General features: G+C 32.1%; 2 protein-coding genes across 4 annotated transcripts in view; one reads left to right on the top strand and one right to left on the bottom strand.

The window, feature by feature from the left end:
• LOC123711456 overlaps window positions 1–16,909 on the bottom strand; it is a 76,535-nt gene that overhangs the window by 48,770 nt on the left and 10,856 nt on the right. The window lies entirely within an intron of this gene.
• On the top strand, window positions 5,556–15,065 carry LOC123711455. Of its 3 annotated transcripts, none has more exons than XM_045664058.1 (2): window positions 5,556–5,747; window positions 12,784–15,065. In XM_045664058.1, exon 2 carries the CDS (start codon window positions 12,784–12,786, stop codon window positions 13,714–13,716), a length of 933 nt encoding a protein of 310 aa, XP_045520014.1. In that variant the 5' UTR covers window positions 5,556–5,747; the 3' UTR covers window positions 13,717–15,065. The 3 variants fall into 3 exon arrangements, with proteins under 3 accessions (XP_045520014.1, XP_045520016.1, XP_045520015.1); XM_045664060.1 differs by lacking the exon at window positions 5,556–5,747 and adding an exon at window positions 12,149–12,248; XM_045664059.1 differs by lacking the exon at window positions 5,556–5,747 and adding an exon at window positions 12,260–12,440.

Here is a 16,909-nt window from a genome sequence, read left to right as displayed (position 1 = left end):
ATCAGCTGAAAACAGCTGGATAAGCAGTATTTTTATTATTTAATAAACATTTCACCAAAAGTGCGAAAATGGTACATATGATTTTATATCCTGAAAATACATTCTCCTCGACTAGTTTCTTGATTAATGAATCAAAAATTAAATATAAATAAAATTCAAATTATTCTTTGTAAACCGTAATCAAAACATTTGTACGAAAAATGTTAGTACTTGGAACGAAACCAACACATTCGAATAGAATTCGTGCTAAAAATATCGTCTCAATAGGTTTATTATTTTCAAGTACCTATATAAATATTGCTTTGATCAATTTTAATGATTATTTATAATAAGAACGATAATGAAATGAGGACATAATACTCAACAACGATACAATGATTATTATGACTACAATAAATAATTCGTTCTATTTTCTCACTCTAGTGCAACTGCATTCAATATACTAGACCTTGGTATATTATAATTTATTATATTTTAAATGTTAATCTAGCAACAGACGCACATCTCTTTCTCTATTCGCTAAAGGAGGACAAAAGAAAGAAGAAGTGTAGTTCTTTTATGTCAGATTTAATACAAAACGTCACCTTCGTTACGTCTTACTATACGATTATTGCTCTTCTTAATCATTGGGATTTTAACAAAGCGGATGTTGGTTAATTATATTACTTTGGAGTGATTATCCTCATAGAAACCCTGCCAATCATCACGGACCAATTTATGCATTTATGGGTACTGGGTTCTTAATTTGTTCTATCCACCTAATGGGTGAGTTAGCGAATTTGACTGGAATCCTTTCCACAATAAGACTAAATAATGTGAGATTTCTTCTTTCGTATTTAAAAAGGTACGATTGACCAAAATAGTATGCAGCATAGGGAGCGTTCAAGTATTACGTCACGCAATTTTTGGAGATTCTTGAACTACCCCCCCCCCCCCATGAAACGCGCCGTAACGTTCCTGTATCCAATAGTTAAACGTTTTGTGACTAACCCCAGTGACTTTCTATACCTAAAACTTACCATTATGTGGTGTAAAGTACTAAATAATATTAAAAACAAAGCGTAATTCAATCCCCCCCCCCCCGCATCGTAACGTTTTACAAGAGGACCCCTTTCCCCCAAAATTCGTTACATGAACGCTCCCATATTTGCCTAAAACATTTTGTCCAAAACTATAGAAGACGAGCTAAGCTGTTATCGCGTTGGATTCTGTCCCCGCCGGCAATACTTGTGTAACTTGTGAGCGCACACTATTGCACACATGTTTACGAATTACAAAGGTGATTTTTGCGTGTAATTATAGCATAATATTGGGCCTTACAAACAATCAAGAAAGATAAAGTGGAAATGTGCCGATAATATTGCCCGCGTTTGTCATGACATATAGGTCAATAATACCTATAATTAGATAGCCCAGTTGGAAGAAAATAGAGAGGACACCCACCAGAAACTTTTGAAGAAATAAAAGAGATAGCGGAGTAAGATTGGAAGATAGAAGCGAAGGTGAGAGACATGTGAAAGCAAGTTTTAAATTTGCTTAAGTATTTACACATTTTGTATAGTCGTTTTTTTAGGATAATAATGGTGTTAGTCACGTAATCTTTATCGTACATCGTAAATATACGACCTTCCATACGAAGCTGACATACATACGCGATATCTAGGAGTATTTAGGCAAACAAATTATGACAATTTTGATTTCATATACTATTTATACAGTTTTATGTGTATTTTTTACATATGTTTTTTTGTATGTACACATTGCTCTTTCGTCTGTGATTTTAAGTCTTGATGATGATGATGATTTTAAGGTCAAATTAATACCTATATGAATAGACTTTGATAATCCTGATACTTTTCAGCTTATTAACTGTGTCTAATGGAAGCCACATAAGCTAGCCCCAGACAATTACCAACGTGAATACCACCATTATAAAAGTTATTCTATCAATCCTGCTTACGGTAATAATAGGTACTAGGCTATATCAATGGAGGCCAAGCATTCATTCTCAGGTAAAATTATTTGGCTCCGAAATCTTATACCAAAATGAAACGTTTAATAAAAATGTATATGTTCTTCCCCATGCCCCATGGTTTTATGTTTATATTCTGGTTTAGTGGGTCTTTACAATTTTTAAGAGGCAAAATAAAGAAAATATTTTATCGTTAATCTAACGATGGCCTTGAACGAACATTGAACAGATGTTGAAGTGCGCCAATCACAAAAACAGAACTGAAATAGAAAAAGTGTTGATAACGAAAATATCTTAGAAATTCCTCTTACGATTGTTTATAATTATCACGCCAAAAATTCCAACCTACGTCTGCTTATTGTAACCTGCGAAGTGATTGTTATTTCTCTATAGCTTCACTATGCTGTGGTTTGACCGTGAGGAAAGTGTACTTACAAAATATATATATATGACTGATTTTACATCTATACATATAATAAATAAATATAATCAAATCTGCGAGAAAAATCATTGGTAATATAAGTCGCTATATGTGTTAGCCTATTGGCGATGCGTGCGTACGAATAATGGCGTACTCTAAAAAAATCAGTTTGGGCCTCAAATTATAACGTTTTATTGAACTATAACTTTGCACCATTGGATTTTTCATTCTAATGCGCAACTAACACTTGTTCGTTGAAGGTAAACATCGTGATCGGCATGTCTCCAGCCCAAATTTGACATGTTTCATACGCAGAAGGCTGATAGCCTACTTGTCTTTGAAATAAAAAATGGTTGAGAAAACGGGATGCATTCTGCGGTCAAGACGCGGTATACATATATTCATAAACCCGTATTGGGTTGTAGGACCACTGGATTAATAGAATTTTTTGTAGTAAATACCATTCAAGTTGTTGATGGTTTAATAAGCGAGTAGAATTGGCCGGCTGCTATTAACACTGCACGGTAAAAAAATGCTGTGTGACACAAACAGCTGAACCTACTGGCTAACTAACAAAAAAAAAAAAACAGTTATCAGATTCCTGATCTGAGCCAAAGGGATAGGGACACAATTTTTTTTAATTTTTGTTTAACGTTTCAAATTGAATCGTCTTGCGAAAGGTGTAAGTCGGTCGATGTAATCATTCCAACCTAGGACTTTATTCGTCTAACGTCACGTATCTTGTAGCCTATCATCATGAGCTGCAATTTATTACCCAATAGTCCTCGTCGTCTTGAAGTCACAACCTGGTGTAAACATTTTACTTAAAGTCCCACAGTCTATTTAACACTATCACTATCGAATATTTTTTACTGACCTGATCGTACATAAATTGATTTTCTAATGTATTTTTCTTACAAATGACAAATAAGTAATATGCACTCTCACTCTATGCCTATACTTTTGTGTTCGTGTTTTCTACTCTTTCTAACTTATTGGGAGATGATATAGCTATCCTGTTTGTCTGGACATCAATAACAAACCATAATAATTTTAGTAGAAAAAGGTCCAGTTGATACTTATTTCGTTCGTTATCCTACAGTTAACAAAATATATACGTAAAAAAAAACAATTACATTTAAAAATTTACAAAAAGGTTCAAACATTTACAAAAGGGAAACTACAATAAAAAATATTCTATACATTTCTATACTAAATAATACCTAATTTAGCTGTGATGTGTGATGAGGGTATGTACGTAAAGATGTGCATGATGCAGGCGATTTTGCGCTCTCGATATTCTTAATACTCATTTTAAGTCTCCCTCTGATACTAGTCAAGGCTTAAATTTTGGTCGTTATTGGTATTGATACTTACAGTAATGAAAAAGAAGGGAGACAAAGGATAATCTACTTTATATTCAGATCTTTCTACAGAATTGTTTATAATGTTCTTAAGTCCATCTTCGCACAACAATTGTGCAGAACGCTTTTGTCTGTCGAGCCATGAAGATTTAGCAAGTCTATTGTGTATTAACTTAGCTAGCAACATTTGCTTAGAATAACTTCAAAATGGCCGGCAATGACTTATAGTCCTTGGACATTGGCATGTGTCGAAACGTATGGTGCTCATGCAAAATAAAACAATCTGTGAAATATACAACATATTATGCTAATATATTATTATGGAAGGCACCAAAGGTTACGCGACGGGGTTTTAAGGTGACAAAATAGTATACCATTATGTATACCAAATTTATTATAGTTATGTGGTATAGTTATATATAGTAGATAGCTATTTGGTTTGTGAATAAGCATGAAAATACTTGTTGATTAAATGAGATTTCTTTTCTTTTTCCTATCTGAATGAAGCCAGTGTGTAGAAATTTAGTTATATTCACTAAAACATTTGTATAACAACTTTGATAACAATTAAGTGAAGGTTGCGCATGAAGCGTTCGGATGCTCGTAAATTGCGTTGCCAATTGGCGACAATTCGTTGTAAATAAAATGTGTTTTGTTTCAAATGTGTATGAAACAAGTATTTGTTATTTAATAATTTATTATTTAATGAATGAATAAAAACTGATATAGATATGTTTCCATAGACAATATTGAAGGTGACTCACTTTGGAGGGTCTTGAATGCCAAAGAAAGCAAAAGAAAGTTTAACAGGTTTTGCAAACCTGATGCGGAGGCTTTTATTTCTTTAGATATACGGCCACATCACGTCGAAGGTTCATGCACGTTACTTTTATAAAATAAAATATTTTGCAATGTAATTTAATTTTCTCAACGATTATAACAATGGTTAGATTTCGGAATCGAACTTAAAAAGTATACTTAAGCCAGGGTTTCCAGTTATTTCATGTCAAAGTAAATACAAAGTGTAACTGTACTTGAAACTGTGTTTGTAAAAACTAAATTAATAAAAATTAGGCAACGTAATTCATTTCACTTCCAAACGACGATATAGTTTTTTTATAGGAGCACAAGGTTTATAAAACTGTTTGTTAATAAGGGACATTAACTTTTAAACTATGGACCTATGAACAAGCGTAAACTGCGAGTCAATTATGAGTGATTTATTATTAATTAAGGAAATAGAAGATACTTTTCTGGAAAAAACCCGCTGTAATATTGCGTAAGAAATAACGGTATGTTTTCAGAGCGCATTATCCTAATATTTATTCACTAATGAAAAGAAAAAAAACCATATTTTAAATATTATTTTGTATCTTTTCGTTTTAAATGAAATGTTAATTGAACGTGGATTTGTTTCTTTTTATCGTCTCTTCTTTGAGTTCTGCAACCAGTATTGATGATCGTTCCATGTTAAACACCACACCTTCAACCCAACTTATTATAAAAACTATTGACTCTTAAATCTCGGACATAAAGATAGGACTATCTTTAAATAAAGAATAAATAATAAAGTATTTTATATTACAAACTTCTTTATAAAATTATAGTATTTATATTACCCTAACAATTACATCATAGCAACAATAGCTGAAAATGCCTAATACGTGACATAAACAAGCTAAGGGACTGTTAAATGAGTCATTTGATCGATAAACGCATCAGTGACGTCATGCAAACCATTAAATTTATAGGGCATTTGTTGTTAACGTCGTATTCACATATAACGGTTTCCAGACGCCTTATAATAACCCATTTGCAAGTGAACGCTAAGCGTCGATGCAAGTTCGCATCAGTTGGATATCTAATCTCGAAAGGAACGAATGTTTTTTTTGAATTACGCGCGACAGTATTTTGTTTTGAGTAAATAATCGTGTTTATATTATTGGGGCTAGTGTTTTAAGACCTTTTCGTTTTTGTACATCTTTTGAAGGTAAGAATGCGGTTGTTTTGACGTATTGCTATTTAAAAAATGTTGTTATGTGTAACTCATCAAAGTATTTTAATGTCCTGTATTTTAAATGTATCGATGTAAATAGGCGAATGGAATTGTGATTGAAAGTTGTGTGTGACCATTTTTTCTCATCGAATGTGCAATTTTGTGTGTATAAATGTATTAATACGATATTATACAATTTGTTACACATTCTTCAACATCTACTATATTATAATTAAATTACAGCTAGCTTTAATCCGTTCAAAAAGTGTTTTTCTTAATGTGTAAAAGCTATTATAACAAAAGACAATACTATATAATTAAATTGTCTAGTCGTGTTTTTATCGTGCAAGGTTGTAAACGATTTTGGTGATTTATTTTAACGAAGGAGGATATTAGAAGTTGTTGTAAATTTACTGAGAAAATTTCAATTTAAATGTCATTAAATATCAATTCTTTAAAAAATTAAACTGGTTTGAACATCGTTTTCTTAACGAAAACAAGTTTATAAAAGGTAGGCTTCTTTAAATGCGGATTCTGTTCACAACCGTAATTTTCATATGTTGAAACAATTCATAACGCGAATTTGATATCAATTCATGTCTATTTAAAGTTTATTCAGCCACAATTATCTAAATTAATAACTAAGTTGAATATTATATGATTTGTTATTAGTGAATATAATTGTCGAATACCAAATGTCGTGTTACAATAACAAAACAGACTTTCTCTAAAGTATTAAGGCTAAAACGCAAAGTCAAGTTTATGTATGAACTGGTTATCTTATATGTCAACTGGCAATTTGACAGGTCTGATTAAGTTTGTTCTACTTTAATACTGATACTAAAGTGTAGCACTCTACTATTATAGTAATTATAATAACTACGATAGTCTCTCAATGTAACGACCATTTTATATTTATTTTCAAACTCACATGAATGACAGGACCTTGTTGAGTGTTACAGGCAGTTGATTGTATGTGTATTAAGCTGCTTTATGTACTCTGCATAAAATATGTGAGAGAAAAATCTAAACACGACTCACGATATTTGATAGTGGATTTGAGTGTCCACTAAATTTCTTTTTATAGTCCCAATTTTGACAGAAATTTAATACAAAAATACTATAATAATTAAGCCATTCAGGAACTATAGAATAGTATTCTGAAAAGGTTTAAGCCTTTAAGCACTTATTATAACTGCATATAGAAGAGGACGGGTTCTGTTAAACTCTATATGAATAATTAATTATGAGTTTATACCAAACCTCCATACATTATTTAAACAATACTGAATCGAGCAAGGTCACCAAAGATTTTAGCTATATACATATTTCCTCATACAACCTTGATAGTTGATAATCTATACGATAAATATTCTAAATCATAGTCATTAACAAAGTTGAGGGACACAACGAATATTTAGTGTCCATTCGCTTAGCAAAGTGATAAATATTGCAATATCGTTATCAAAATTATAGTAATTTTATATATGTCGGAGTAATGGTGTTCCATTGCCACATGCCATTGACATTATACGTCACTACCAAAACGTTAAAGTCAAATCAGTTCAAAATCGTCTGGCTTATATTCTTGGTGTATTAAAATACGAATTTGAAGTGAACTAAAATGGCTAAGTTTTATATTAATGTTAATTTTTAATATAATTCTTCTATAGATAATTGACTCGACAGTAACATTTAAAAACCATTTATAATCTTAACATATAAAGTTAGTAAAAATTGACATTAAAAATATATATACATAAACCATAGTCTCCTTCAAACGGGAAACGTTTATAAGCTGGACAATTAATGGCTATTATTAATCTCTCGTTCAGTACAGTAGGCTCGAATTTATTTCTCCCTGTTGTTGTATGTGCGTTATTGAATCTCCACTGTAATTTCCAACGCAAAGATTGTCATATGTCATATTGGCCTGTCAACTGTGATACATAATCTTTTCTTAATTTTCAAATTCAAATTCGGTGTAGTTCAGTAAATATCCGTAGAGCTGATGTCGCAATTTTGGGACCACGCGGAATAAAACCCATTATTCGGATCGGGATCTATTAGAAGTTGCAGAGTAAATGCCCTGGACACAAGACATGTGTTTTAGCCTCAGGAACACAACAAATATTACAATTGGGTGTTCGAATCTTTCCGTAACAAACAAACTTGAGTTCAATAGTCTTAGAGATATAATTCAACATCATTTTATTTTTTATAGACATGTCGATTTTGCTAAGTCTAAGACATGGACAAGGCCTAAAACAACAGTTGCGATGCAAAGGCGCGCATAGTAAGATACAGTGATATAACCGTGTTTCGAATCCACGAAGTGTGAAAAAAGTTGTATGATAAAAACTGCTCAATTAGCAATACCTACCTATTTTCTCATTAGGAAACACGCTTATTGCAACCACACCATTAATTACTTGTGGTTTTATGATACATTTTCAAAGCAAATTTAATAATATGTGCAACTATTTACTTACATAAAAAATGACTTTTGGCGCTTTCTATTCAATGAGATTTTAGGCATCCATTTGAAAACAAGTCAATTATAGTTTCCAGCTTAGGATTGCATTTATAAATATCCGCTGCCGTTCAAGTGTTACGTAAACACTGTAGGGGGGGAGGAGGGTCTTTGATTTTCTTATTACGTCAACAGTCATTATTTACTTTTTACACATTGCATGCCTGAAAACGTCATGCGTTTTCGAGGATTCCTACCAACAATTTATACGTTTATCTACTATTATGAGAGCTCTGCTGACAAGAGGGGGGGGGGGATAAATTGCAATAAATCTGTTTGCGTAATTTTTAAACCGTCGTCACCAGGCAGACAGTAGCTAGGTCGATAAGATAATTTTTTAAGACAATGAGGCGATTAGTCTTCTGGATTAACCAAGAACAGTGACCGTTAATTAAACCTCCGGTCTCAGAACTCAGTGCCACTTATACATGAAAGTAATACAATACCTAGAGTTGACGAAAACTATGCTATAATTTGCATAATGAATCGAATTTCATTTTAACATTTGTGCTATCATATAAAAAAACCTTAAGTTATATGTGCAAAGTTAAATTTTATACAATTTATGTTGTACTCATTCGTGGAGACGAGTTGGAGGCGAAAAACTGTTTTTCTGCTACCGTTGCTGTTTGAGCTACCGACATTTTGATAAATAAATTTCATTAATAATGGCCTTGATACATATGATTTTATTTCTCCATAAAACTGTCACATCTTGTCTACAATAATGTCAGCGTCTAACGGCTGCAATGTATAGATTTTTATTTTGTACAGATTTCATCTGTACTTGGTATGTTTAATAGCAAATACAGCCAAGGTTTCATTATAAATATTATTATATACACTGATTAATGATTTGAAGTAGACCACCGTAATGGACACTGCGGGTTTATCAGGTTATTTTGTTCATCGACTAATCCGTTTTTTTGGTCACGATCCATTTAAATGTATTTGACATTTGGATTATTAACAACATATGTCAGAACACTAATATATATAATGTCAATTTTACAAGTAGATCAATTATAAATATTTCCTTAAATAACAACGGAAAACTACATATATCGAGATATATTTTATATATATAGTGAAATTAGGATGAATAAACATCATCTAGTAAAGATATACTATCGTTTATTGGAGCATAGGGCTTCTTTTCTTCGCCGATTGATTGTCGTTTCTCCTAGGCAAATGAACATATAAAAATAAACTTTTTATTTCAACCGGTATTCAACAAAACCTCGACCGTGATTCAGGTCACAGTCAAATAATATCGTGTATTGAAAATATTATGATGTATATATTATTACATCGTCGCATTAAAAACCCGTCCTGACATTTGATAGGATTTTCCTCCAAAATTATTATGAATTGAGTCGGAATAAAAATAAAAAAATAATATTTTTTATTTTTATCGGACTAGTGTTCGTATTAAAACTATAAGTACATAAGGCAACAATTATCGTAGAAATTATGAGACAAAAATGGTGAGATACATGGAAAACGTCCAATTAAAACACGTGTTCGGATATATATGGATCTACAATCTTTCGAGCGCATTTTTCTGTAAGGAATGTTTTCTTGGCTCTATTGGCCTTACGCGTTGAAGTGCAATCCATAAGCACGTATGACGTATGAACTTACCCCATGTTTATAAAACGAAATAGAATCTAATTGCCCTCTTACTAAACTACACTTTCGTCTCTTTCTATCAAATTGTTTTTCGCTACCGATGACAAAGACAGACGACGAGTCCAAACAATAGTTTTGAATAGTTACGAGTATTCCTCCAGTGATATTTCTACCAAAATTATGAGGGCTACTTCCGAATGTCACAGTGTAAAGTTTAAAATTTTAATGGTTTCTAATGCGTTAACACGATTCCGTTAATTGCTTTACAATGTTCACTAATTATTTTTTGTTGACTACGTGCTTATATTTTCAACCTTGGAAAATCCCGGACTTTGATGGTAGTCGAAGATTTCCGCCGCTTCAATATCATTCTCTAATTGGAATCTATTATCATCTATTGTCTAATTAGTTGTAGTATGAATGCATTACGTATTCTTGGTTCTTAACAATACGAAATAAAAAGTAAAGTAGACGTTGCTGTATAGTTAGCATGAAATGTTCCGATTACCTTTCAAATAAAAGCGTTACATGACTTTCCGAGAAATTGGGTGTAAATATTTTTGACATTTAGGCAAAATGGCTAAATGAAATTTTACAGTAAATTTTTTTGGTATTTCCGCAATTTATTCCGTGTGCGGTCATTATTATACGGTACACCGAATTAGGTAAAAGTTAAACAACTACGAACAAATGATTTTAAGCATTTCGTAGCTTCAATCGATTTCACTCACAATACACTTTGTGTATTAAAACGACAATTATTATATAAAGTTTACAAAATATTAAAAATTAAATAAGCATATTCCGAAAGAGCCAGATTTTTTTCAGGTCAAACAGGCATATGTTCTTTGATTATTTATATAATTCGAAGCTCATTATTTTTATTATTAAGCTAAAAACTATAACCAAGAAATATTTTTTTAACTTGATCACTGTAATGTATAATAACTACATTCTAAATAACAAAGGCCATTAACAGATATTCTCAGAATTTTTTGTATCATTAAAAATAATCGTGACAAAAGCAGTCATTACATTTAATAATAGGATATCGTTTTTAGTTTCTTTTGTTGGAACATAAGAACCGTGGACGGTTACTGAACTAAAGTGTCCAGTCACGATTAAAGTTTGAACGGAATATTGAAACGCATATCCGTTTAAAAGGGCCTAGTCAAGATCGAATTTTAGACGCTTGATTAAGGTTGGGAAAGATTTGATGAAGATGAAAAAATTATGAGATAAATTAACATGTCTAAACTAAAACTCGGTGCAAAAAAAATAAAATTGATGGTGAGTGTTCAGAGGAGTTGTTCGGATTGATACCTGCGGCTGAGTTTCATCATCGGACGTTGAAGTAGAATACGAAATTCCATCCGTGTTACTTTGACGTCCGTCGTTCCACAGCTGAGCGTTTTTGAAGGCAGTTTTGGCCGCGCACCACCACAATATGGAATCAGCCGCCTACTAACGTATTACCGAGCCTATTCGACTTAGCGTACTTCAAGAAAAAAGCGTACCAATTTTTAAAAGACCCGCAATTAGCCCTCTGGCATTGAGAGTGTCCATGGGCAGCGATATCACTTAACATCAAGTGAGCCTCCTACCCGTTTCCCGAAAAAAAAAACGAAAAAAACATCGTAGACGGTATGGAATATGAAAATGCATAAATGGAAATACACAACTAATTAACAATTAATTGCGCAATATAAAAATAATCTACCCTTCGTAGATTATAATAAAAAAGAATACTGTAAAAGGTTACAACACCACGTAATTATTTGTTAATCGGGACTAGTTCTAATTAAATCTAAATTATGTACATTCCGATTAGTAATTAGATAATGAGTGTTTGTTCAAAATTAGTTCAACATCTTGATTCAAACGGTTCATACCTGATTCACTTAATACAATGCTGTGAACAAATGCAATACAACAACCGTTAAGATACGGTTATCTTTTAATGCAATTGAAAACAAAAACTTGCTAAGAAAATTATAATTACTTGAGTCATTTTCTTAAGCCACATAAAATATATACCGATTGTTTAGAAAATTTAGGATGGGTAGCGTTTTTATTGGGATCAAAAATACAAAGATAGCTTTTAATGAACTAGGGATACCAGTCTGAAAATTTTAGTAAAAAACTGCCGGTACAGCTGGAGGCCACGTTACAATTCTTTTTGGCTACTGACGCGTCGAATAAAATGTTCGTTCGAATGACTAGAGAACATTCTAGTCACGTAGCAGACACAGTTCTTCATTGTATTATAATCGGGTTTGCATCGTACAAATTAGCCATCACCATAGTTTTTGTAAAAAGTAATATAACTGGTATTTGTAATGACATAACGCCATAACTGAATATACAAACTAAAATAATGCAGAATGTGTGTGTGTAACTGTGTTTTGGGTCATCTGGGTCATCAAGATAAAGTGCAATTTTAGAAAGGAAATATTTCAAAATATCAAACATCCATTGTGTAGTAAACGCAATACATTTCTTTTGTTAATTATATCGTCAAGGTAAACCGACAATAGGAATTATGTTTAATTATAGCATTTTTTTTTGAAATCGTCTTTACATCGCCTTTAAATTGTTCATCGTGAATTATTTCGTATTGATGGGATAAATTTCTAACTTATCCAAGCCCATGTTTCCCTTAAAACTTACTTGTATACACAGTTCTAACTAAAGTACTAATTTGTCTATTAATATAGTTACACTGAAATGAAGAAAGCAAAGTTATGATATTATAAGCCAATTCGGCTTATTTCATTTTTAATATTTAAGTGATATTTTTTAATAGGAAATATTGAATATTGTTAGTAACATAAAAATTTCACACAATTTTTTTTCAAATTTCAGATGAGGAACTACGCATACGTCATCGTAGGAAGTATACTCCTAAGTACAGTATCTCATGCAGTTCCTCTAGAAGGAATTAGTCAGACGATAGACGATCAAAAAGACGCAAAACTAGACGACCAACCTTACGGCCTACCAGAGAGTAATGTCAAAGAAAATAAACCAGGACAAAGAGAAAAAAGATTTTACAATTACTTTGACTACAATAACGATTTTAATATAAACCCGGATTTTCCCATTCCTCTCCGTCAAAATATCCAAAGAAGGGAGCCATACAACAGCTTCGGAAACTATGGCTCACAGGACCCATTAGATTTGATCCTCACCAAGCTGCAGGAAATTGCTAGAGACAGAACCTACTTACCTCCACGTACCATTACCGTACCAGTTCCAACCTATATTCCCGTCTTATACGTTCCGAAAGTAACTTGCGATTGTACATCAAACGATGCAACAAAAAAACCAAGTCCTGTAAACAACAAAACTATGCCTGATTTTCCAGATAGATTCTCGCCCATGGATGATACACAAAATTCAGATAGTTCGGAAGATTATACTGAGGATGAAGGATCGAGACCGCTTTCATTTAATCCTGTGACATTAGAAGAACCATTAAGTAAACCGCCGCCTCCATTAGAACACGGAAGTGTCCAGGCGGGGCTGGAGCCAGCAATGCCGGAAGTAACAACAAGAAATCCAGTAACTCAGGAAAAAGATGTTACGGATTCATCAAAAGACTCATCACCACCTACACCCTGTGAGAAAGCCTCTGTATCATGTTGTCTTCAGCCTACAGTCAACTATGGCTGTTTCAGGTCATACGGATGCAATGATTTGGCGTATTTCAAAAATGGATGCGTTCTAGATTTTATGTTACCCGCAATACAGAAGTTAGAAAGATTCTTAAAACAAAAAGTATCTACTGGAAGTTAAACCCTAAAGAATGCAAACATATATATTATTCTACTCCCAAAAAAATCTAATCATTTTCGACTCCACTTGAACACACAAAAAATTACTTCAAAATCTGTCCAAGCGTCGAGGAGTTTATGAAAGCATGCACAGAAGATTTATATATAACAGACGTTTATTTGCTGTTTAGATTCTTAAACTATATACCGACTGAACCGCCATCTGCCGGGCTGATTTGTGAATCTAAACCATTCAGAGCGCCACCCAAACGCACACAAAAAAACATTCAAATCAGTCCAACAGTATAAGAGGAGTTCAGTGACATACACACGCACAGTAGAATTATATATAAATATTATAACATTTATTAACAAGGTTTACCTAGTGTTAATACATGTGATCTAGAAATGTTCAGAAAGGCGTTTTTTACTTTCATATAAGAAAATTATTAACAAAATGTGTATTTATAATTCGACGTCAATAATTTTGAAATTGGATTACTTCAAAAACATTTACTCCGAATATTTATAAATGGTACAAAGAACTTAGTACAAGTTTCAATGTAATACGTCAGCTAGAAGCAGAGTGTCTGTTTTTTTAATAATAATGTTCGATATAACAGAATGTAGTTGACATAGCTTGACGCAAAACAAGTGTGCCTTGGTTAATATTAAAATAATACTCTTTAATGCATTTTACGTGTAATATTAAGAAAATGTATAAAACAAATAACTTACTTATAAACGGTCTGTATAAAATGTAACGAATATTATTTTGTATTTATTTTATGTAATGGCAGCTTTATGTAATACATTTTTCATGTTAGTCGATAACATTGCATTAAATTCGATATACTCTGGTGACCTATATATAGTTTGTATATTTAAAAGGTATTGTAATGCCCCATTAAGTCTTAGTTTTGTATATTCATACCGTTGCGGAGGAAGGAAGGTGCTATTCCTTCTCCGACCTTAAAGCTGGCTTCTCCACCAGTCTTACCACTAACAGGCCGACAATTAGAGGCCTCAGTGGTTACGGTCGATAAGTTGTGTATATATTAACGGTCGGAATAACTTCGTTACAGTGTTTTAGGGTATGATGTCATCGTAATGATTTGTAGGGGCAGATTGTAGGTGTCGCTACACTGTGTCATAGTTTGTTCCTATAACTAGATAATCTAAGATATTTTGTAATATTTTTAAACTTTATTGCGATAAATTAGAATTAAATACAATTATTTATTGTAATTATGGTCGTAACGTCTCCATTCCCTAAAGTGTAATTTATTGGTGGCTCTGGCAGCGTATTCAATGAAAAGAAACACAAATTATTAAAAGTATTACATAAAACACTCGTTTTGTTACATTAAATATATATATATATTTTTTTAAAGTAGCTTTCTCAAAAACAATGATTACAAAGAACGATAGCCAGTACTTAAAGATTAGTATTTGCCAAGATTTTCGCAAATAGACGAAGACAAGTACTCCATAAAATCTGTAACAATCACTTTATAATTATCGTGTGATTTTTACACGTACAACCTCACATATTGTATCATCAATATTTTTAAAACACAACAACAATAAGTATGACAATAAATTTTAATTATATGCAAACTAAAATTAGATTCTAAAATTTATAATTAGTGTCTCACATTATCTTTCGGGACTGTATTTGTTTTGAATAACTTACGTTATTCGCTATTTGGCAAGCTGTATTTGGCAAGTCAAATCCCTTACGGCGATTTGCTTACCGAACATGGGCGAAAGATGGCGCTTGCGTAAATTTTGGCTTCTAATTGGCCGTCTGCGTTCTATGCCACCCGGGCCTTAGGAAACGTTTCGAATACATTTATATTTATGTTAAATTATTGTAATAATAAACACCATTTAAATGTAAAAGTTATTTCATTTATAGTAAGTATTTATTATTATTTACTTATAAATAAGCTCACCTAATATTTGCATGAAATAATTAATACTGTTCATACATTAATTAAATAAAAATAGTTTTTATTTTATAATTAAATTGAATACTGTGATATTGAGAACCAATCTAACAGAACCAAATATATTAGTTTAATAAGATAAGTCAGTAAAATATTATTTATTTAATTTAAAAAATAATACTCCAAATGACCATACCCATGGTCCATTCCCAAATTTCTAACGGAACTTTAACGTCGAATACTAAGTATAAAATGGCGTTTTTATGAACTATTTGTACGGTTTTCATCAAAAGTGTGACTCTGAGAAAGGTTTAAGTGCATTCATTAAAATTTGTGTAACTTGAAAGCGATAATAAAGATGTGGGATTTTTTTTGTTGCAAAATACAAGAAATATACGCCTGCGAAACTGCGGGCGAAATTTAAGTGGTTATATAATACATATAAACTTAGAGATTTGAGGTAAGGAGGAGCAATATCAAGTTTAAAAACCTGTCTAATTTTTAATACAGGTTTTTAAACTCTACGTATAAGTTAATAATATCTATATGATAGTACCCGATTTCGGAGATTATCGTTGCAAAATACTAACACATGTTGGATTTCACGTTCATAAAAATACAGGACATTACGATCAGAAGTTATTCATTTTGCTTACAAGCTAGACGTATCGAATGTATATTAAAATATAACCCAAAAGTGATAACGTGAACAGAACGGGATTTCGTCTAAAAAGGTTTTATGTTGTGATAAAATTGTGAATTAGTTTTGTGTTTCATACAAGGTATTTTAACCCTATTTGCGTATTTTGTCCTCAACTCGGGAAAACCAGTCTCATTTAAAATCATTGGACATTGACTCATTGCCATTTGATCTTTGTGTAGATCGTTCAACCATACTATATTACATACGACGGTAGATGAACAAGGTCTAAATAATTGACATTGAGATAAGGAATGTAAGTTATAGTTTTATAATTACACGCGAATTTGCAAGAATGAATTTGAATAATCATGTCAAATTATTGATAATACCTACACGTGCCGATATTTATTTTAATAAATAATTTTGTTTAAATTTAGTGAACAATTGGTCGTGCCCGTCATGGCGATAATTTTGACAGTTGCAACGCATTCATAGATACAGGAATACTATGCGTCCAAGCTATCAAAAACCAGGATTGTTGTGTATTGAATACAAGACCGAACTAATGTTGAAGTTTGTGAATTATTATATTTAATATATATAATTTATTGAGTTCCTTT

The sequence above is a fragment of the Pieris brassicae genome, chromosome 6 (assembly GCF_905147105.1).
Source record: "Pieris brassicae chromosome 6, ilPieBrab1.1, whole genome shotgun sequence".
In the NCBI taxonomy this organism is placed as follows: Eukaryota; Metazoa; Arthropoda; class Insecta; order Lepidoptera; family Pieridae; genus Pieris; species Pieris brassicae.
The sequence above is the reverse complement of the archived record's forward strand: the minus strand, read 5'-3'. Positions and strand labels throughout refer to the sequence as shown.

Bases quoted from the DNA above. Each gene is read 5' to 3' on its own strand.
- LOC123711455 (XM_045664058.1), top strand. From the start codon at position 12,784: ATGAGGAACTACGCATACGTCATCGTAGGAAGTATACTCCTAAGTACA.